General features: G+C 45.7%; 2 protein-coding genes across 2 annotated transcripts in view; both read left to right on the top strand.

Annotated features, from left to right (window-relative positions):
- Nucleotides 1-16336: 16336 nt before the first annotated feature.
- Nucleotides 16337-17509, top strand: LOC135395797 (uncharacterized). The gene has a single exon (XM_064626889.1). The coding sequence runs from the start codon at nt 16337-16339 to the stop codon at nt 17507-17509; it is 1173 nt and encodes a 390-aa protein (XP_064482959.1).
- Nucleotides 17510-22705: 5196 nt separating this feature from the next.
- The window catches only part of LOC135395710 (uncharacterized), a 49092-nt gene continuing 48192 nt past the window's right edge, over nt 22706-23605 (top strand). Inside the window, exon 1 of the mRNA XM_064626803.1 lies at nt 22706-22789. Coding sequence (XP_064482873.1) covers nt 22753-22789 — 37 coding nt within the window. The 5' untranslated portion in view covers nt 22706-22752. The remainder of the gene's footprint in view (nt 22790-23605) is intronic.

A 23605-nucleotide genomic window follows, 5' to 3' on the forward strand; every position in this document is an offset into this window, starting at 1 on the left:
ACCTTAGAGTAGTCGTTCAGTCTTTATTCTTTTTCCTCTTCTGTGCATTTCTTATGGGTTCCCAGAGCATTATTCAGTGGAACTGCCGGGGTTTGCTGAAGAATCTTGATGACGTCCATGATTTGGCAGACAAACATCATGCTGTCTGTTTCTGTCTCCAAGAAACAAATTTGATTCCAGATACCCCTTTCCACCTCCGACGGTGGAACATTTATCGTAAGGACCGAACAGACACGGCACGTGCTTCCGGAGGTGTGGCCATTCTCACGGCCAGAACACTTCCCACGAGAGACGTTCCACTTTCCACAAATCTTGAGGCCATTGCTGTACAGATCTGCACTGACCGTGTAGTGACGGTATGCTCTTTATACCTACCGCCATCAGTCAGGGTCGAACAGAGACAGCTTGAGGATCTTATTAATCAGCTCCCATCGCCTTTTCTACTACTGGGAGATTTCAATGCGCATCATTTGCTCTGGGGTTGTTCCAAAGTTGACACCCGAGGCAAAATGTTTGAGAAATTATTAGCATCCTTACCTATCTGCCTGCTCAATGCAGGAAACGCTACTCATGTTAATGCTGCTTCGCAGTCCTTTTCAGCCATAGATATTTCGCTGTGCAGTCCATCTGTATTTCAGGACATTTCATGGACAGTGGACGAAAACCCCTATGGTAGCGATCACTTCCCTGTCGTTTTAGAGATCAATCGACCATCAGGTGCTATTAGAACCCGCCCACCTCGTTGGAAGATACAGTTAGCAGACTGGAACCTCTTTAAACAAGAAGCCACACTTTCTGTAGAGTCCCTCCTTGGGCTGAACATTAATGACGCAAATAACTATGTAACAGACACACTTGTAAAAGCAGCAACCAAGTCCATTCCACAGTCATCAGGTCAACTGCCCAGGCGTTGCAAGCCTTGGTGGTCAGAGGACTGTGGAAATACACAAAAAGAGCAGAACCGTGCTTGGGGTAAGTTCCGGCGGTATCCAACCCCAGCAAATCTACTGGCGTTTAAGAGAGCTCGAGCAAAAGCTAGGTGGACACGCCGACAAGCAAAGAGTGAATCGTGGAAGGGTTTTGTCTCCTCCTTGAATAGCAATACCCCAACTAAGGTTGTGTGGGATCGATTAAAGAAAATAAAGGGCAGTTACACAAGCTTCTCTATTCCTCTCTTGGAGAGGAATGGTACGGTGTGCCAAACTTTAGAAGAACAGGCAGATGTCTTGGGAGAACACTTCCAGAGCGTTTCTTCTTCCTCTCACTACACCAGGGATTTCTTAAAAGTCAAAGATGATGCTGAGAAATTCAAAATTACATATGGCACCAATGACAGACATGCTTTTAATAAATCATTTTGTTTGATGGAGCTGCTGCGTGCTCTGTCGTCCCCAAAACAAACATCATCAGGGCCAGATCGAATCACGTACAGCATGTTGCAGCACTTATCAAAAACATCACTAGAAGGTCTTCTGCACTTTTTCAATTCAGTTTGGAATCAGGGTGAACTTCCATCTCGTTGGAAAGTGGCGACAGTCATTCCACTTTTGAAGCCAGGGAAAGATCCTTCCAACGCATGTAGCTACAGGCCTATAGCCCTTACAAGTTGTTTAGGCAAAACGTTCGAGCGCATGGTTAACTACCGCCTGATGTACTTCCTCGAAGAAAATGGATGTCTCGACAGGTATCAGTGCGGATTTAGAGCCGCCCACTCAACCACTGATCATCTGCTGCGGCTGGAAACTGTCATCAGGGAAGCGTTTGTCAGAAAACAGCATTGTATTTCCATATTTTTCGATATTCAAAAAGCGTACGATACAGCATGGCGATATGGTATCGTTCGCGACTTGTACAATTTCGGTGTACGCGGTCGTATGCTCCGGTGCATCGCAAATTTTCTACAGGACAGAACTTTTAGAGTCCAGTTGGGCACATCACTCTCACGTTCTTTTATTCAGGAGAACGGTGTCCCACAGGGTTCCGTTCTGAGTGTCACACTCTTCATAGTCAAAATGAACTCTATTGTGCACGCTATTCCGCCACCCGTCATGTACTCACTATACGTTGACGATGTTCAGATATCTTGTTCGTCTACAAGCATTTCAAGATGTGAGAGACAACTCCAGCTCTGTGTGAACAAATTAGCAAAATGGTCATCTGAGAATGGATTTAATTTCTCACCTGAGAAAACGGTTTGCGTACCCTTCTCAAGAGTAAGGGGTATGTTTCCTGAGCCAGAACTTAAAATGAATGGCCAAGATATTACGGTCAAATCTGAGCATAAATTCCTGGGTATACTTTTTGACCGCAAGCTCACTTTCAACCCTCACATAAGGAACCTAAAAAGTAAATGTGGGAAATCGCTGAACATTCTCAAAATCTTGTCACATAGATCCTGGGGTGCAGACCGTGAGGTTCTGCGTCGCATCTACACATCTTGCATCCGTTCCAAGCTTGACTATGGATCTGTCGTGTACGGCTCCGCACGAAAGTCCGTCTTGAGAGCTCTAGACCCTGTCCACCACCAGGGACTGCGACTGGTCTTGGGAGCGTTTCGCACATCGCCGGTCGAGAGTCTCTATGTGGAGTGCAACGAGCGGTCATTAGAAAGGCGGAGATTTTACCTTGCCTCCACATATGCACTAAAAGCACGAAGTTATCCACAGCACCCAGCTATCTCTTGTGTTACTCAGACACGCTGCAAACAGTTATTTCTTAACAAACCGTCATGTACACCTCCTTTCAGCTTGCGAATCCTGCAGGAAATTGAAACACACGGTTTTTCAGAGTACGATTCTACGCCTGTAGGAACTAGTGGGAGGATTGCTCCGTGGCAACCACCGCCCGAACACAATACATCTTTGTTGCAGTACAAGAAACACGAATCCCCCACAGCCGTACTCCTGCAAGAGTTTCTGTCTATAAAAGAAGGTTTTGGGGACCATGTCGCATTTTACACAGATGGTTCCAGAACGGACACCGGTGTCTCATGTGCAATGGTTACAGACACATCTTGTAGATCGCATCGATTGCCAAACACAACTTCCATTTTCACCGCAGAAGTCTATGGCGTAATCTTGGCACTTAATCATATACTACGACTTTCCATCAGGTCATCAGTTGTGTATACTGATTCACTTAGTTGCCTGCAGGCTATATGTAGCCTGCAACCACCAAAAAACCTCCTCGTTCTTCGAGCAAAACACCTGTCTAGCCGCATAATTAACACAGGTCTTTCCTTGACACTTTGCTGGGTGCCCAGCCACGTCGGGATACCCGGTAACGAGCTCGCGGACACAGCGGCCACCAACGCACTCTCAGGTGACATAACCCCCTTTGACGTACCAGCTCAGGATCTGAGGTCTGCCTTGCGTAGAGCAATTAACTTAAAATGGCAACATGACTGGGACACACAGACAAATAATAAATTACATTTGATCAAGTGCAATGTAGGTAAGCCTGCAGGAGTTTTCAAAGAGAGGCTTTATGAAGTAGTCATGTCTCGTTTGCGTATCGGCCACACATTTCTCACACATGGATTTTTAATTCTCCAGACGGACCCACCTCAGTGTGTGCACTGTGCTGAGCAGTTGTCTATTCTTCACATTCTCATCAGCTGCCCTCTCCAGGAACATCATCGCCAAATTCATTTTTCTGAGTTCTACCAGTATAGAATTCCTCTTCACCCAGCCCTTTTGCTGGGCGATGAGCCGCTTGTAAGTTTTAGCAGAGTTTACAAGTTTTTTAGGGACACTGGATACCTAAGAGATATCTGAATTCACATATATTTTTTTATGTTTATATCAGTTTTAAATTCATCGTTATCTTTTAACTGGTAAAGAGATCATATATCACAGTATTGGCGCATTATAGCCTTAGTTGCTCATGTGCCATAAAAACCCGAATCATCATCATCTTCCTGCTGAGTAGGTGACTGATCCGAGATTCGTGGTCGAAAAGCGGAATGCTGTTGTCTAGGCGTACCTGTGACACGTGAAGAGTAGGGTGTCTTGTTAGGTGGCATATCCCTAGGTGGTGATTGTTCTTGTTTCATGTGTGGTGCTCCCTTTGCATCTGTCAATGACTGTGTGCGACTTGCTTGGAGATGGATGTACGTTCGGTCCAAGTCCATACAAATATCTAGAAATACTTGCACACTTTGCGGACGTTGTGCAGCAATCGATGTTACCACTTGATGATCTTTAATCCTGCAGCAAATCCTGCCCTGCAGCAAATATTCGATCTGTTGAGGGTCAATGAGCTTCAGTGGGCATCTGTTAATAACTCTGATGGGTAGGAATCCAGCGAACCGGTCGAGATGTAGGAAGGGAGTTGCCTCAGGACAGAAGCCGCCGATATTTCGAACAGAGACTGTTCTTCTTCTGAAGAAGTGTTCTTCTTCTTCTGAAGAACAGTCTATGTTCGAAGTATCGGCGGTTTCTGTCCTGAGGCAACCCCTTCCTTAATAACTTTGAGTTTGGCAAATGCGTAATGCCGAAGTGTCTCGTCGCGTGACTGAACAAGCGCCGTTATTCTACTTTGCCACTGGATTAGTGATAAATCGTCATCGAACTGTTCGAGAAAGGCGCATTTCCAGGTGTCCCATGTCCTGTAACTAAAACCTGACGCACGATGTCAGTTCTTAGCTGCCTCATAATTTGCTGATTGCAAGAAGACGCAGAGTTGCATCATTCCACGCTCCTAGAGCTCGTGTTCGTTCTAACTCTTCCAACCAACGACGTGCGGAAACCCCCTTACCGTCTTCGAACGTTGACAGAGCTCCGGACAAATACGGTAAAGTCGTTACTTGCAAGGTAACTGCTGGACTTCCTGAGGGCAATGAAAATGTAGTTGACGAAACGTGCGTTCTAGGGTTCGGTTGTTGCTGAGACGCTTCCGGGTAAGACGATGTGTCGGCAGTTTCGTTTCCCGACAAAGCTTGTTCCTTAGTTGCTTCAATATGCGTGATGAGCCGGTTTATGACTTCTTCTTTTGGTCCCGAACAATCTAGCTGACGTCGAGCAAGTTCTTCTCGCAAAAATTCTGCAGTGAACCCGGTGAAGTTCGCCGCTGTAGCTTGTGTCCAGTCAATGAGTGACATGTTTATGCATGGGCGCTCGTGGCTTACTGTCAGTGGCGTAGCCACGGGGGGCTAGGGGGGGGGGGGCTCGAGCCCCCCTAAACTATAAACTATAAGCTATAACCCCAAAAACTAACTAAACTAACTAACCACTAAACCCCATAAACTATTTTGGTTAACAAGTATGTGTGTGTTGTCGACACAGGATCAGCGGGGGTGGGCGAGTTTTCGTATCGAGCCCCCCCTACCATGGAGGTCTGGCTACGCCACTGCTTACTGTGGCTGATTCGTAACGTCGACTGCGCCAGTTGTGAGGTGGATCGGGCCCGGCAGGTCAAGAGGGAAGCTTTATTACTCTAGTCGACCAATACATGGCAAACTGAAACTGAAACTCATTGAAACCGCGGCATGGTTCAAGCGGAGAACAATGCAAGCGTCGGAATGTCCACCGAACACATCTCAACGTGCGCGCTTATCCGGACTCTCTCCCCATGGTTGGCAGACGAGCTGCTGGACATTTCCGACGGGCGTTCGCCTCTCACAATATTAACAGCCCCAGGAAGCTACGCTGTACGATAAATATCACAAACAGATACCTTTATTTGAAAATTACATCCCTTTTAGGGGTGATGCTTGTCCAACGCGAGCGTGCATTGTCATGATGCACAAACGCCGAACACACCGGGGCACAACGTATGGATGAACGCTGACCACTCCCTCGTTCACCGTTGCGGCTGCTCTGTGGTCACGCTTCTTTACCTTTTCCACACCTTTGGATTCTTGTTCATCCCCAACTTCCGTTTCTTCCGCAGAACGTAACACCAACCACAGAAGATCATTGACTCACCCATATACGACATCGCCTGGACGTAACCTCGGAGAAAATACAATGGAAAAAAATCCAAAAACCGAAATAGCTTGCCTGAGAAACGTGCCTACTTGCTTGTGTAATCCAGGTATAAAGTGCAATCTACCCTTCTCTGATTCACGCATCAACGTTCACGCATGAAGCCCAAAGTTGGTTGTCTCCGTCCCTCAGTTGTGTCCAGCATGGTGGTGATGAGGACCACTGGGAATCAGAGCGAAGATGAACGAAAATGCGACTTGCGGACGAATAATTACTTCCTAGATATAATACGCACCTTAAATGACTCCAGCCTTGAAGGCGACGAGCGAGTTTCTTCGAAGACCGAGCAGACTCGTCCTAGCTTCCCGACGTTTCAAAACAAACTGATTTGCCAGCGGTTGCAAGAAACGCATTCTTCCTAAACGTGCGATCCCTCACGGTCGCGGGTTCTAGTTATTGCACTTCTTTGACAGAATGATAGTGCACACCCATTACGGCACTGCTATATAAGGGAATTTATTGAATGGTACTCGGAATCACGCGAAATATATTTGCAGCGCATGGAGATCGTGAGAAGGCGTTCGTACTCACGCGCCGGAAACACGCGGTACACATGAGGTACAGCTGCTAGACCGCGCTTAAAAGGCACCTAGCCGGTACGGATGGGTGTCGGAGCCTTTGTACCGCTTCAATTTCGCAGTGGTCGCGAACTGTACCTGTTGGTTGAGGACCGTACCTCGCGTGTACCGCTACCCAGGTGCGGGACCTCTTTCATGCGGTACATATAGGGTGCCGGGTTTAGAGTATACACCGGAAGTCATCCTGTAAGAACGGGACCGGTAACCTTTATAGGCAACAATGTTATTACGGTGGCTGAGATAAGATATAAACCATTTGCATAGGTCGGTCGACAAACCATATATGGATAATTTATCGATGAGCAGTTGATGGTTGACATAATCAAAATCCTTAGACACATCAAAATAAACTGAATCTACTTGCTTTCGCTTGCCAGTGTGTTCAGCTAGAAAATTCATGTAAGTAACAAGGTTAGACTCTACAGATCTGCCGGGGAAAAAAACATGTTGCGTTGTACGCTGCGTCGACGCGAATGTGGTAGGCAGAAAGGTGGACTCGCTACTTTCAAGTAAACGCCGGTTAAAAATGACTCATCGTAGGTCAACGTTCTACCAAAAGCTGTAACGAAAGGTTCGTCACACTTTGTCAAATGTGGGTGAGGAAGCTTGCAGCGGTTTTTCGCATGCTGTTTCGACGGCTTTGCCCACACCTGTTGACACTACACTTGGAGCTGCAGAGAATGAGCAACTGGAAGAAACAACCAATTTCTCCACAGTGCATCTTTTTGCATAATAAAACAATGTTACCAATGCACAAGTCTGGAGTCCTTCTGGAGAAATATAAAAGTGTGTTAATTATGTCAACACTAAGTTGGCATACGAAACAAAACTGACAGAAATATAAAAAGCCAATATACGTCCCCTGCACTGCCCATTCTGATCCGTTAATGTCCGCACGGGACATCCCTGGGCGCTACAATGGCACTGTTTTTCTGTCTCATTCTGACCTTCTCTCACACACAAAACAGACGTAAAAAGGATGTATATCGGACGTCCGAATGTCCGTTCTCGGAAAGTCCCCGGACATCAAAAGGAGTACAGTGTGTTGTTGGGGGACAACGCCACGAACTTCGTTAAAGGGATACTTCGGAGCGATCGGTGAAAAAAAATTGCCGCACATTGTAGTCGATGCACTACATCCACAGTATACCTGCCATCAGCTTTGTTTCTTTCTCATGTGGCGAATTATGCCTCAAATAAGAGACCAATCAAACTGAAACAGGAACGTGGAGAGGAGTCACACAAACTTTCCCCTCCAAGGGGCAACGCTTTACGTCACCCTGCATGAAGCGGACAAGTAGTATACTACGTCGTTCGTAGCCGCTGTGTTACATTCCCAAGACAAAACAATGGACGAAGATTCGGGATCAGATCACTCAGACACCGATAGAAAGAAACAGCGGTGACCTGCGTTTCGGAGAGTCAGGAGACAGCGCAGGAATGAGATGACTAATGCACGGTGACGTTGGCCGAAGAGAGAAAGAAAGAAAAAATAGGGTAAGGTGGGGCAAGATGCAACACTTCTTGCTCGACGCCGCCCGTCTCAAAGACGTGTTGCTCCATTCGGTGAGACTTTACTCATAGGTGGCTCTGCATGGCCGCTTTATTGCACTTGAGAATTGTCCTGATTGGTGATCTCATCATTCTCTATATATATGCAAAATATTGGCACTCTTGGTTATTCGGTGTTTAACTGAAAAATTAATGCATCCGATGATATGCACGGGGCAAGACGCGACAACTTAATGTAATTTAAATGTCATGCAATTTAAATTTAATGCAATTTAGAAACCGATAAGTAAACTATTAGGTGGCTTTATGCTTGTTCCTCAGAGATTCCGTTTTCTGTATATTGCCTAGGATTTTCCAGTACATTTTCCTGTTTCCTAAGATATTTCCAGCAAAGCAGAAGCGCACTCAAGAGCGAGGGACCAGCTACACATCACACTAACGGTGCCTTGTTTGCAAAGGACGGTGGAGGGAAATAACACCGGGTTCTGTGTGGTTTTATAGCACTGTATGTGGGCGGTGGTTACAAGAGGGCTGTGTGGATGCTTGGATTGCAAAAAGAAATTTGTATAATTGATTACCACAGCGTGTCTCACCTTGCCCCAAGCCATGTCTCGTGTTGCCCCGAGGGTTGGGGCAAGATGAAACAATCTGCATTTTTTTTTAATTTCTTGTTCTGTGTTTATTTTAGAACCGGCTACGTCCGTTCTGATTTACAGATCAGAAGATCTAGACCTCTGAGAATGTGCCTAATAGTTTTTTTTTCTTGAAAAACACGAAAAATAAAAATTTCATATTCAATTGCAAATTTCTGTGTCGTCTTGCCCCATCTTCCCCTACTTCCATCGAGCCTCGGTGGGAGCCAGACTTTTTCAAATTTCAAAAATCATTTTTATGATTCCACCTTCGTTTTCAAGTGAGATATTTCACAACTGTGTTCAGTTCGTGTAAATGATTGTGGGAATACCTCAAGCTTGAAATCCATTTGGTTGCGAAGTGTCCTTTAAGGCGTTGCGGTAAGTCTCGTGCGAAGCACCCACATTACAATTTCACCTGCGTCAGTTGTACTTGCTCTGTTTTCCGAGCGATTCTTTGTTGTTCCCTCGCAATTTATTCAAATTGTACGATATTCTCCGGCCCGATACAGAGTCTTCGGCATTCCCTTCGAGTCTGTCCCGCCTGGCGAAGAAGAGCAGAACGCTGAAATGGCGGAAATTACAGAAATGCTAGATAGAAACCCATCGAATGAAGAAATCATCCTGCCGTATCGCCAGCGATGTGCTGCGCACACCGTGATCTTGGTCGCTGGTGTAGACGCCGAGGCAGCCCTCTACAGCACTTCGTACCGAAAGGTCTGGCAAGCAGCGGCTACTAAGTGCAGATCCCTTTGGAAAAAGCAAAAGCAATCCGTGCAAGAAGCAGAAATCGTAAATGGAAAACTTGGGAGGTTATATCCCAGTTCCTAATTCCACTCTGTGGAACAGCACCTACGCCGCGATGGAGTTCATCAACAATGAAGGCGAGAGCAAGCTCGGCACACTGTGTGATGCCGTCTGTCTTCCAAGGCTGAGTACAGTCGATATGGAATTCATCAAGGAATACTGCCAGATAACAATAGTTTTCACATGATTGACTGTAGAGGATAATGATTATCTTGACATGCATTTCTTCCAGAAGGATATGATACCCGTTGGAAGTCCGCTGGACATTTTACATGGTGAGGAATACATGTTCATGGAAGGTTTACTTCCAACACTTCACTCCGTTGTCCGCCGCCTTGACACTCTCCCACAGATTCTGCATGCACGCCCTTGGTGAATTCATTGTTGCGAACACCGAAGAAGAGGTGAGATTCGAAGCGTTATAAGAAGGCACGTGAAAACTTTTTGGTACATTTATACGTAGATTCGACAAATAGTGAGATCTCATTATTGCTGCAACATCTCACCCCCGAATTCAGTTTCACATGGTTGGAAGGAGCAAAAAAGGAGAGGGCTACTGAGGTCCGGCTTCAGGAGTACAGATTATTGGAACAACAGCAAGAGGTGCCCACACCATCTTTAATCAGGGATCGGAACCGGAAGTGAACCCAAACCGAAAACCGGAAAAACGTTATTTTCTACCGAACCCGAACCAAACCGAACCCGAACAATATTTTGGCTTGTCGTGAATCCAACCGGAACTGAACCGAAAATAATTTGATCGGGTTACCGGTTCGGGAATCGATTCAGAGGTCAAATAATTATACTACCGACCGACATATTTATTATTTATTTTTGTACGATGCCATATGAGTGTAAAAGTTTGTGACCGTAGTGCCAGTGTTTTGCCGGAACAAATGAAGGCCCTGACCGGGTTCTGCCAAAAGGCTTCCAGTACTTCGCTTTAAGTGTTCAGCACACGGCCACGAGAGTGCAATAAAATAAAATATCAGAGCCCTGCTACTCCCTTCGTATGCTCTCACCATATTGTGCAACGAAGAGGCAGAGAGTGAAGCAAAATTATGCAAAACTTCGTGCGTTTCCCTAACACTTCGTCTTGTGAAGCAAGTGGTCGGGGCGAGGCAGCAGTAGACGCTTCCTGAAGCAGTTATCTCACACATTTCATGACAACCGTGTGCGGTGAGGGTAAAGTCGCTTTGACGATCTTTAGAAGGTGGAAAAACGTCAGAACCTAACATATAGACTGTGTTTTCTGCAGTGATGGGCAGTACTTGAAGTACCAAGTACTCAAGTAGGAAGGGAGTTGCCTCAGGACAGAATCCGCCGATATTTCGAACAGAGACTGTTCTTCTTCTGGGCACCGTCCTCATCATTGGCATGGTATTTAAAGGGTTAGGTGTGACGTGTTTAAAGGTTCATGCGAATTGTGGGTCAATAGCCCGGAGGGAAGAAAGGTTCCGTACGGGCTTCTACGGCCGCAGTGAATGGCTGCTTTGTTAGAGTGTGGAGGGGATTATGTGAACGTAGTGATCTAGGCTACAGACCGGTTACATCTGAGGTTCTGAGGATCTGAGGTCCTCACGTGTGATGAGCGTGTGATGACGAACAAAAGCTCATCACACGTGAGGACCTCAGATATCTCACCCCATCAAACACAGGCGCATGTCGTTTCTATTTACTGCCCCAAATCCACAAGGTACACGCCAACGAGCTCTATACGGCTGACATCCCCGGCAGGCCAATTGTCTCTAATAACAACACACCAACAGAAAGACTGTCGAAGTTCCTGGACCACTATTTAAACCATATTCCGACAACACTGCCATCGCATGTACAAGACACACCCCACCTCCTCAGAATAATCAGAGATATAAACAACACTCGTACATTTGGTAGGGACACAATACTAGCCACGCTGGATGTGACATCACTGTATACTAACATCCCACACAACGACGGAATCACAGCCCTCTGCAATACCCTTTCTACAACAAACACCAGAAAAGACACGGAAACCATACTCACTCTAATGGACTTGGTCCTTAAACTGAACTACTTCGAGTTCAATGGCGAATACTACCTACAAGTACACGGTACAAGTATGGGCACACCTGTTGCACCCACATACGCAAATATCTTCATGGGGTTTTTAGAAAACAAAGTTCTCAGCGCCCTCTCATTAAAACCCACGGTGTACCTTCGATACATCGATAATATACTGATAATATGGGAACACGGGGAACATGAATTTCAAAAGTTCGTAGATCTACTGAACACCGCGCATAGCAACATAAAGTTCACATCACAACAGTCAACTCACTTAATTAACTTCCTCGACACCACAATATCACTAGACAACGGCAACCTCATCACAACCCTGTACAAAAAGCCAACTGACAAACAACAATACCTTCACTTCAAGAGTCACCACCCGCGTCACTGTAAGGTTGGAATTCCTAATGGGCAGAGTGTAAGACTACGCAGAATTTGTTCAAACGACACAGATTACGCTGAGAAGCTTGACGAACTCTGCAGTACACTTGCCCAAAGGGACTATCCAGACTCCCTCCTAACCGAATTCCGTCGCAAGGCACTCACACTCGATCGAGACGAGGTTCTGGAGAACCGCAAAAATCCTGACGCATGCCAAATAAGCTTCATCACAAGATATTCCAACGCGCTTCCAAACATCAAAGCCATTCTACAGAAGCACGAGCCCCTCCTCCAAAGCAGTGACCGACTTAGCAATATATTCACAAATCCCATACAGGTGACATACCGACGCGCGAAAAACCTGGCAGACTCCTTGGTCAATGCCAAAATCAGCAAAACGAGCAGCCCGTACACGGGAACACGACCCTGCAACCTCCCGCGCTGCAAAACATGCAAGCACGTCCAACACGCTAACTCCATCAAAAGCACTGCGAGCAATTACACCCACCCCGTTAACCACGCATCCACATGCACAAGCTCCAACGTCATATACTGCACTGAATGCGGCGACTGCTCTATGCAATACATTGGTGAAACCGGCCAACAAATGAACAACCGCCTTACCGGACACAGATCCGACACGTCCAACAAACTCCCCAAAGCAGTCGCCGAACACTTTAACATTCCTGGTCACAATTTTGACAACATTAAACTATATGTTCTAGAAACCGAGTTTACACCCACACGTGACAGACGTGATAGGGAGTCTTATCTCATATACAAGTTCAACGCTCTTCAACAAATCACAAGCCACCCTGGAAACACTTCACAAATAAAATATGCTTTTCCCTTCTACCACCATTATCATCTGTTATGTTCTGCATGGCCACTGCTTTCTACTTTCTTTATTTCATGCCGCAACTTTGCATTACAAATATTACAAAAAAAAAGAAACCGTTTGCTCGTTCTGGAAATTTCCCCACGTAACCACTAATCTACTTATCTTTCGCTATGCTTGCCAATTCTTGCCTGTTGTCCCGTTTCGTCCACGTGTTCGTGAACCTTCCATTTTTCTGTAACCGGTCTGTAGCCTAGATCACTACGTTCACATAATCCCCTCCACACTCTAACAAAGCAGCCATTCACTCCGGCCGTAGAAGCCCGTACGGAACCTTTCTTCCCTCCGGGCTGTTGACCCACAATTCGCATGAACCTTTAAACACGTCACACCTAACCCTTTAAATACCATGCCAATGATGAGGACGGTGCCCAGAAGAAGAACAGTCTCTGTTCGAAATATCGGCGGATTCTGTCCTGAGGCAACTCCCTTCCTACACCTCTACCGGTTCGCTGGATTTCTACCCATCCAAGTACTCAAGTAGTACTTTAAGTACATTTCTGTGTACTTGTACTTTACTTTAAGTACATTTTAAATCGTGTACTTTGTACTGTACTTAAAGTACTTCTTTTTTAGTACTTCCCCATCAAGTACTCAAGTACCCAAATTTGGACTCTGTCAAAAAATCACAAAAGAGTATAAACAAATGCACCCTACTAAAAGCGCTAAAATGACAACACGAAGACGAAAACACACAGATAGGGCTATATATCTGAGTTTTCGTCTTCGTGCATCATTTTAGCGGTTCTAGTGAAATGCAGTACCAAGATTCCGTGTATGACATTTTACCAAAACGGATTTTTGTACTTTTAAAGAGCATATTTGCTGAAGCAAGTCTCTTGTTGCGAGGCTTGAAATGTTAGTATCAACCCTTCTATGATTGAGTAAAATGAATGGAATGCAAAGACACGCACACATTATGACACTGCAACCGGCAGCACAATGACTTGGTCAATTGTCGTTTCAGCTCCCCCAATGCAAGGTTCTATGTAAGCTCTACGAAACGGAGAGGCGGCAACTCTGTGCTCAGCTGAGTGGTGCTAGCCGGCAGACGTTCAACCTGGCTGCAATTCTTGGCCCATGTCAGAGCCATGTCCAACACCGTCGAGGACTTGTGATGTTCTTGGAGTTCCTCTTGGCTACCGGCTTGCTCCAGACGCTGTAGGGTCCACCCCTGCATCTCAAGGACCATTGGCGCTTCTTTCATGTGCTTCTTCCTTTTGTGCGACGTATAGCGTTGCGCAACCAGACGACGGGAGTTCGAGTTGGACTTGCACATAACTTCATTTTCATATTTCACATCTCATGCTTCTCGTGTAATGGGGTAGGGTACTGCTCTCAAGCGGTGAATCACCCCAGGCCATAGTCATGATTTAGTTGTTGTTGTTGTTGTTGTTCTATGCTTTTTTTAATTGTTTCCTTCATTGACAATTAATAATCAATTCATATCACAATGTGCGAATGCATTACACCATGAACACTCTGAAAGACACACATGCTTTCATTTTTACATTTTGAATTTTTTTTATTGGTCACATGGATTACATTGCTGCATATCACAGTCGTATAAAAATAAAGGCTTACATCATGTTTCATCCTCTTTAATTTGCTTCATATTCTTTTTTAAACATGTTGTATTTCGAAAAGCAACAACGAATGCACAGAAATGTATAATCTCTGTTGGCTTGTACTTTTTCCCACCGAAATTATCTAGCCTCCTATACCCGAGGATTAGTACCGGAACACCACACTAGGCGGGTGATCTTGGATCAGTCAGCACATAACATCTGATTAGTACTTAACCTATAGGACATTATAGTTTTATAGCCACAGTTGCTTCGCGGCGCTAACACGCAATAAAAAAACATTATGGTTTTGCTCACTAAAGTTTTGTCAAAAGAGCAAGACACAGATGCTAAACAGTGATATGCAAAGTGATACAAATTAAATTGGCGATGTACTTGATGAGTACTTGAAGTACTTTGCCTAGTACTTTGTACTTTCCTTGAAATACATTTGGAATTGGTTACTTTCTACTGTAATTGAAGTACTAATGACACCAGGTACTTGGTACTTAACTTTAAGTATAATTGAGGTACTTTGCCCATCACTGGTTTTCTGGGTGTGTACATAAACCAATTTAGCGACAATAAACACGCACGTAATGTGTAGTTTCATTTAGTATAACGGCAACAAAAAGCAACACCTGGCATTGTAGTCCTGAAGGGAACAGTCAGCCATTCACAACAGCCACCCACACTGCTTCTGTAGCGACTGGGAAACCAATTTTAAACACGCAGCGATCAGAAAGTACCTCGCATATCGGAAATGTGAGGCGCTTGACACGGAAGCAAGGACACTGACGTCATTTCCGCACGAAATTACCGGTGACCTATTACTGCCGATGAACGAGTTAAACCAGGACCGGAAAAAAGTTGGTTCCAATCCTTGTAAGTGTCCCGCTGACCGCTTTTTTTTCGTTTCTCCCGGAGCCGAACCCGAACCGAACCGATATATCAGAACCGGTTCGAGGTGATAATTTTGGTTCAGCGGAGCTAAACCAGAACCGAACCAATATGCCTGAACCGGAGCCGGACCGACAAATATACCGGTTCCGATCCCTGTCTTTAATGGCGTCGACGTCTGACGACGCCGATCACGACGTTATGACTTCTTCGATATTCACACGGAATCTGCTGGAACCGAAGAGTCCGACAGGTTGAAGAAAAGGAGGCGCAGTTCCCTAACTGCCCTCAGTAATTTTCAAATTATTAGAAAAAAATTTCGTAAAGATAACAATGGTATGCCCTCTAGTGCCCCGGTTGAGTGGCTGTTAGCGTAGACAGAGATGTTTTCGCAATTCAACCAGGCAAAGTCAGTGACGTGAACTTGGAACACCAGTTGCTGCTCATGTGTAATATGTACAAATATCACATTGTACATAAACCCCATCGCCCGGCAGCAGCAGCAGTAGCCCCCTCCTGCACTCACGGTTGGGTCGCCGCAGGAGGGAGACCCCCATGTATAGCTGTGCGTGGCTTTCCCGTGTCTGGGGAAAGGGGGATCCTGGCGGTTGAGTGGACCCGGAGGTTGTTTAGGACCCTTCTGGGCCCCTCCGGGAAAGCAACACACCACTTTGGCCCCTGCTTCCCATAGTCGGGTGGTCCTGGAAGACCCGGCCAGGATTATTCAGCTAGTCGCCACCTCCCTTTTCATTACTTTCTCTTCCTTGGTCTCCTTCTTTCTCTCCTTTTCCTCTTTTCACCTTCTTTGGCGGCAAGGGTCAACCTTGGGCAGTCTTTCACTCTCCAGAAGCTGCACTTGGGTATAGTGCAGAGGCAAGTGTTAGCGTGTGGGACACGTTCCCTCGTTGGGCTCGATGGTGAGCGACACACCTCCTGCACTGAATCAGTCTTCTCTTTTATGGATTCATCTCGTATAAAAAAACATGATCAGCGCCAAAAGAGGCGCTGCACCGATGCACCAGCTATGCAAATCCTCAACTTGACTCCTGAACCTTGGTTTGCGAAGTTCCTCATAGTCCACTCGGAAGATGAGACCAAACCCATGGCTAAGGTATCCCCATTCACTATTGCAAGAGACTTAGAAAGGACAATAGGGAAGTCTTATAATGCTCGAAAGCTGACCACAGGAGATCTCCAAATTGAAGTAACCACAAGGCAACAAAGCTCCTCTCTCCTTTCACTTGACAAAATTGCCGATATATCAGTCACTGTGACCACACACCGAACACTTAACATCGTGAAGGGCGTCATCTCAGAGTCTCAACTCCTTGACTGCTCAGACACTGAGATCGAGGAAGGGCTTAAAGACCAAGGCGTTGTGACGGCGAGGAGAATTATGATGCGTCGGGATGGTAAAGACATCCCGACGAGGCACATTGTCCTTTCCTTTCAATTGCACAGGCTTCCTCAGACCATCAAAGCAGGCTATCTTAACTGCCATGTACGTCCGTATATCCCGAATCCGCGACGCTGTTTCAAGTGCCAGCGTTTTGGACATGGTTCGCAGGTCTGTCGAGGACAGGCGATCTGTCCAAAATGTGCTGGCATGGACCACTCTGCAGAGTCCTGTGCAAACGAAGTCCGCTGTGCAAACTGTAAAGGGAGCCACCCAGTCTACTCCAGGTCCTGCCCCCGTTGGCAGGAAGAGAAAGAAATACTCAAAATGAAAGTAACACAGAATATCTCATACAGAGAAGCAAAGACACAGGTAGAATTTGCCAGAAAAGGCACGTTCTCCGAAGTGGTGCGCCGGGGAGTGGCACCACTGCGGAAATCTGTGGAGACGCAGACTTCTGGGTCTCCACCCCACACTCCCCCCACACAAGAAAAGCCTGCGGAGAGCTTGCTTCCGCTGGCACCAGCTGCTCAGGTGGGCAGCCGAGAAGTAGTGGCCACAACCTCTACGGAGGTTGATGGCGAGCTGTCAGTTTGGGACGGGCTCACAGGGGGCTCATCCCAGGCTGCCACACACACGATGGATGTTGACGATGATGACTGCATGTCGCAGAAATCATCGTCAAGCCTTTCCCCCAATCCTTCCCCATGGAAGGAACAAAGAACGAAAAAAGGAGGCCGAGGCAAGGGTAGTACGTCCCTAGGGAAACAGAAGCCCCCAAGGGTTACACCTCCCACATAATGTACAGTCTCTCTTTGTTGCTATTTATCACTACTTTCTTTATGGGACAGGTAATCCTTCAGTGGAATTGTCGAGGCCTCTTTTCAAATATAAATGACATTCACGACCTTTTTGAAAAATACAATGCAGTCTGTTTTTGCTTACAAGAGACGTATCTGAATGAACAAAGTGTAAACCCATTTCGCAGACACAATGTTTTCAGAAAGGATCGTATTAACACCACACGTACATCTGGAGGTGTGGCTGTGGTCCTTCCACTATCCACACCTGCAAAACAGATCCCACTCGTGACACATTTGGAAGCAGTAGCTGTCCAGGTATGCCTGGACAGGGTCATTACGATATGTTCACTGTACCTGCCCCCTTCAGTGGTAATACAACAGAGAGATTTGGAACAGCTCTGTGACCAACTTCCTCAGCCATACCTAATTCTAGGTGACCTGAATGCCCACAATCCCTTGTGGGGCAGTTCAAAGGTAGATAGCCGGGGAAAAATGGTAGAAAGATTATTCCTTTCACGACCAGTCTGTCTACTAAACACAGGATTACATACATATATAAACTCCTCAACACAAAGTTTTTCATCCTTAGACATATCTTTTAGTAGTCCTTCCATCTATAATTGTATTGACTGGACCGTTGAACAGAACCCTCGTGGGAGTGACCACTTCCCCGTAGTCCTGACAATTCGTGGTTCCACAAACACTTTTCTTACACGACCACCACGATGGAAACTGTCCAAGGCTGACTGGAACTTGTTCCAAAAGGAAGCCAGTCTTGTGGCATCATCCTTAGCTGGTAGGTCTGTTGAAGATGCAAACCGTTTTGTCACCGGGATAATTATAAATGCTGCTGAGCGATCTATCCCGCAGACATCTGGCCGTCTCCCCAAGCGTCCCAAACCTTGGTGGACAGATGAATGCGGGAAAACGCGGAAAGATCAAAATCGAGCGTGGGGTATCTTTCGTAGGTACCCGACTCCAGACAACCTGATCCAATTTAAGAGAGCTCGAGCGAAAGCTAAGTGGACAAGAAAAGAAGCTAAATGTGCATCGTGGAAGAGCTTCTTGTCATCTTTGAACAGCAACACTTCTTCTAAAGTGGTTTGGGACAGAGTTAGAAAAATTAAGGGCGATTACACAGGATTCACAATACCACTCTTACAAGTTAATGGAGTACCTTGCAAAAGCATGAGTGAACAGGCCAATGTCCTTGGCGAGCACTTCCACAACGTCTCCAGTTCGTCACATTACAGTAGAGACTTCATAAAAATTAAGAAAAGTGCTGAAAAAGCAACAATTCAAAGCAGTGGAGGTGACAGGTGCCTCTACAACATGCCTTTCACAATGATTGAACTCTTGAAAGCTCTGTCAATAACAAAGCAAACATCACCTGGAGCAGATCGTATAACATATTCCATGCTCCTGCATTTGTCTAAAACTTCCCAAGAAGCACTACTATATTTCTTCAATTTAATTTGGCAAGAAGGGCACCTTCCTTCCAATTGGAAGACTGCAACAATCATACCGCTTTTGAAGCCAGGGAAAGAAACTTCAAACCCAACAAGCTACAGGCCTGTAGCACTCACGAGTTGCTTAGGAAAGACATTCGAACGAATGGTGAACAGCCGCCTCGTGTATTACCTAGAACAACATAACCTGCTTGACAGATACCAGTGTGGATTCCGGGCTGGCTGTTCTACCACTGATCATCTTGTTCGTCTGGAAACTACTATTCGCGAAGCCTTCGTTAAAAAACAACTCTGTGTATCAATCTTTTTTGACCTAGAAAAGGCATACGACACAACTTGGCGGTACGGCATATTGCTTGATCTCAAATCGTGCGGAATACGCGGGCGCCTTTTCCAGTGCATTTCGGACTTCCTCACTGGAAGAATGTTTAGAGTGCGACTCGGTACAACTCTTTCCCGCCCGTTTGTACAAGAGAATGGCGTACCGCAGGGATGTGTGCTGAGTGTCACCCTGTTTCTTCTCAAAATGAACTCTGTTGCCAAAGCGTTACCCGCGACTATCACATACTCACTCTATGTCGACGATTTACAGATTTCATGTTCATCCTCTAACTTAGCCACATGCGAAAGACAGTTGCAACTTGCCATTAACAAACTGAGTAAATGGTCCACTGGGAACGGCTTCAAGTTTTCAGCTGACAAAACTGTGTGCGTGCCCTTTTCAAGGCGGAGAGGGGTGCTTCCTGATCCATCTCTTCATGTGAACGGGATATCTCTTGCAGTCAGGCCGGAACACAAATTCTTGGGCCTGATTTTTGATCGGAAACTCACTTTCTTGCCACATATAAGTAACCTGAAAGTGAAATGTACAAAATCTTTGGATCTGTTAAAAGTCCTCTCGCACAGGTCTTGGGGAGCAGATCAACAGACTCTTCACCGTATTTTCACCTCTGTTGTCCGATCAAGGCTAGACTATGGAAGCATCGTCTACGGATCGGCACGCCCCTCCACATTGAAACGTCTGGACCCCATACACCACCAAGGGCTACGACTAGTCCTCGGAGCTTTCCGGACCTCACCAGTACAAAGCCTATATGTTGAAAGTGGTGAGATGTCCCTCGAGAGGCGACGTACTTATCTCGCTATCCGTTATGCGTTGAGGACGAAAAGTTACCCTCAACATGCGGCGCTTCCATGTGTCAAAAGTACACGTCTTAGACAGCTGTTTCTTAACAGACCCTCTGCTACATGTCCCTTGTCCATGCGTATTGCACACCAGGTTCAATGTTATAATTTCACTGAATACAATTCCTTGCTATCCGAATCTGGCAAACATCTTCCTCCATGGTCAGCACCAACACAGTCAAACTGCTCATTAACCAAATACAGGAAAACCGATACCTCCTCCTCCTCGGAGGAGGAGGAGTGTCGTTGGGAGGAACCCGAGAGGTCTGCCTGCCTGATTAGGCGGCATGTTTCTCGGGAAGGGAAAGGTGGTGGGGAGGAGGAGAGGAAAGGGTGAAGTGGAAGACCGAGCGGAATCCGCTCGGGGGGTGGATAGCTGCGTCCATGGGCCGACTTCAGGGGAACTGTGCCGGCATAGGCCTATTACACATCTGAGGGAAACCCAGGAAAAACCCCAGACGGCACAGCCGGCCCGCGGATTCGAACCGCGGACCTCCCAGTCTCCAAGCGCACGCGTTACCGCTGCGCCACCGGAGCTGGTCGATACCTCCTCAGTTGTACTGCAACAAGAATTTAAACACCTCAGAAACAGTTTTGGTGATCATGTGGACCTTTACACAGACGGATCAAAAACAAGCACAGGCGTATCGTGCGCAATGGTAACGACAACATCGACAAGGGCACATCGCCTAAATCTGGTGATGTCGATATTCAGCGCTGAAGTTTATGCTATAATTTTGGCGCTTAACTTTATCTTACAGAATCATATCACATCATCAGTCATCTACACTGACTCTCTTAGTGCCTTGCATGCGATATGTAGCTTCCATAAAACAAAAAACTTCCTTATTCAACGTGCGAGACATTTAGCATCATTGATCACTAGCAAAGGGTACAAGCTAACCATTTGCTGGGTGCCCAGCCATGTGGGCATTGCAGGAAATGAATGTGCTGACCGGGCTGCAGCTGCCATCCTGCAGTCCGATGATGTTACCCCTTTTGATGTGCCGTTTGAGGATTTAGTTCGCGTGTTAAAATACAAAATGAAGGTGAAGTGGCAGCAGTTTTGGGAAACTCAAACCAATAATAAACTCCGTCTCATCAAAGGTAAAATTGGGAGGTCTACTTATCCTCTTGAAAACCGGCTTCAAGAGAGAACACGTTGCCGGCTAAGGATAGGACACACATATGTTACACATGGGTTCCTACTTGAGGGAGAGGAGCCACCACATTGTATGAACTGCGATACACAACTTTCCATTATACACATTCTCATAGAATGCCCTTTGTACAATTTTAATCGTCAACGCTACTTTCAACACTTTTATAAGAACTTTATTCCTTTTCATCCAGCTCTTTTACTGGGTGATGAACCTCTTGTTCATTTTGAGAACGTTTTTAAGTTTTTTAGAGACGTCGGTATACTCGACAAGTTGTAAATTTTTAATCCCGTTTGTTCTTTTATCTATGCTACCTTGTGGTTTTAAATAAATCACTACAATTTTAACTTTCACCAACCTTTGCGCATTATGACCTTCGTTGTCGCTGCGCCAAAAAAATCCCAATAATCATCATCATCATCAACATTGTACATAACCTCCATGTTTGCAATAAAGACTGTCGGTGCCATGTATGTTTGTAAAATCCGCAAAGAAACTGCAACTACTAGCTGTAGCTACTAACTGTAACTTAACGAGTTACTTTTTTTCTTGAAATAATTGTAGCTGTAACTTAGTTATGTTTTTGCTCGAGTAACTGTAACTGTAACTTAGTTATGTTTTTGCTCCAGTAACTGTAACTGTAACTTAGTTATGTTTTTGCTCGAGTAACTGTAACTGTAACTTAGTTATTTTCAAAGTAACTTTTCCCAAAACTGCCACATAGTTACGAACTGTTTTTCACCTTCTTTCTGGCAAACTCGGAAATAATGTCTGATAAGCGAACAGATCCTGGTACTTCGTTTCCGTTCGACAGCATTGCATTTCGCATTGGACTCACGCTTTCTTTCACGATGTTGCACGAAGCGCGGGGTCCGATGCGGCCCCACCAGCAGCACATACCTAGAGCCGGCCCTGGGTGCGGTAGCTTTTACACCCTTTTTTTTCTTTGAGTCATATCTGGACGCATATTGTTAACAGCCAGAGAATTGCTACATCTGGCAGGGCTGTGACTAACACGGAGGTTTCATGTTTCACACTACACTACGCTGTGTGGAAAAATACGTTGATTGCGCTCATGTGAAAACCCTGTACGCAAAGCATTTACGCGCACACGGTCATTTCTTCACGCTCCGCTTCATAACTTGGTTGGAGAAACACTTTCCTGTCGAAGCAGACGAAATACCAGGCACGTGTCGATTGGACTTGTTATGTTCTGTTGCTGCCCGTTTGCATACGACGTTGTCATCAAACATGCGTCACGCATAACCAATGACTTTCTCGGAACCGAAACAGAGCCTGAAGGTTCCACGAATAGATTTGCCACGAGCCATCCTTCCCGTGATTCTCTGCAGCGAGATTCTCCCTTTAAATACGCTACAGGCGGGGGGTTCTAGAGATCTTTGGTGAACGCTTACTGGGGTACCACAATGCTTTTCTTGACACTTGTATGCATTGCAGTGGGAGGTAAGTATACGTTTTCTTTTGTTAACAACTTTATTTTGGAGATAATGAATGGGGTATTTTAGCGTTGAGATCTTAGTGGTTTCTCTAAGGTCGTACTATGCACTAGGTGGTATTACGTGATACTGTGCAGGTTCTTCATGGGTTTTGCGACAGAATTTCGCTTTCAACTGCTTATATCGAAGAGAGACAAAATCACTCGCCACAAGAACACCTCACTCGGCAGTACCGATATTTTACTCTGTTATATGTCATCCTCAACGTACGTTCTTCGAATTTGACTGACCTAGGATTCCATTTGTTGCGAAAAAACGAACAAAATACGGATTTACAGACTGGTTCCGGAGAAACACGTATTTGGTGTTTTGGAACGGTAATTCACACATTTTATTTTTTGGGTGCTCAAAGACATGAATTTTGTTTCTTCTATCGGATGAGACAAGCGTTACACACTTGCTACATCAAATGAATCTTAGACCATTTCTTTGCCACAGTTTTTGGATGATCGCAGCAGGAAATCGTAGTATTTCAAGAAAGCAACGATGTGTTTAGTTAAAACTGTCTATTGAGCCTGTCGGTATAGTGCAATGTTCACGATAAAAGTGTTAAAAGATACACCCGTATCCCTATGCCATATGGCATAGGGATACGGGAGCGCATAGGCTCCAAGATTTCCCCTGTGTTGAGTTGTCTCGACTCAGCAACCGTAGAGAGGGCGGTGAAATATATCCAAACGGGTATAGAAAAAAAAGGAGCTCCATACGCGGGCGATTATTTGGGTATTTCAAAGATGGATGCTAAGTTCAAAATCAGTTAGTG

This window comes from Ornithodoros turicata, chromosome 5, assembly GCF_037126465.1.
Source record: "Ornithodoros turicata isolate Travis chromosome 5, ASM3712646v1, whole genome shotgun sequence".
Lineage (NCBI taxonomy): Eukaryota > Metazoa > Arthropoda > Arachnida > Ixodida > Argasidae > Ornithodoros > Ornithodoros turicata.

Bases quoted from the DNA above. Each gene is read 5' to 3' on its own strand.
- LOC135395797 (XM_064626889.1), top strand. From the start codon at position 16,337: ATGCAAATCCTCAACTTGACTCCTGAACCTTGGTTTGCGAAGTTCCTC.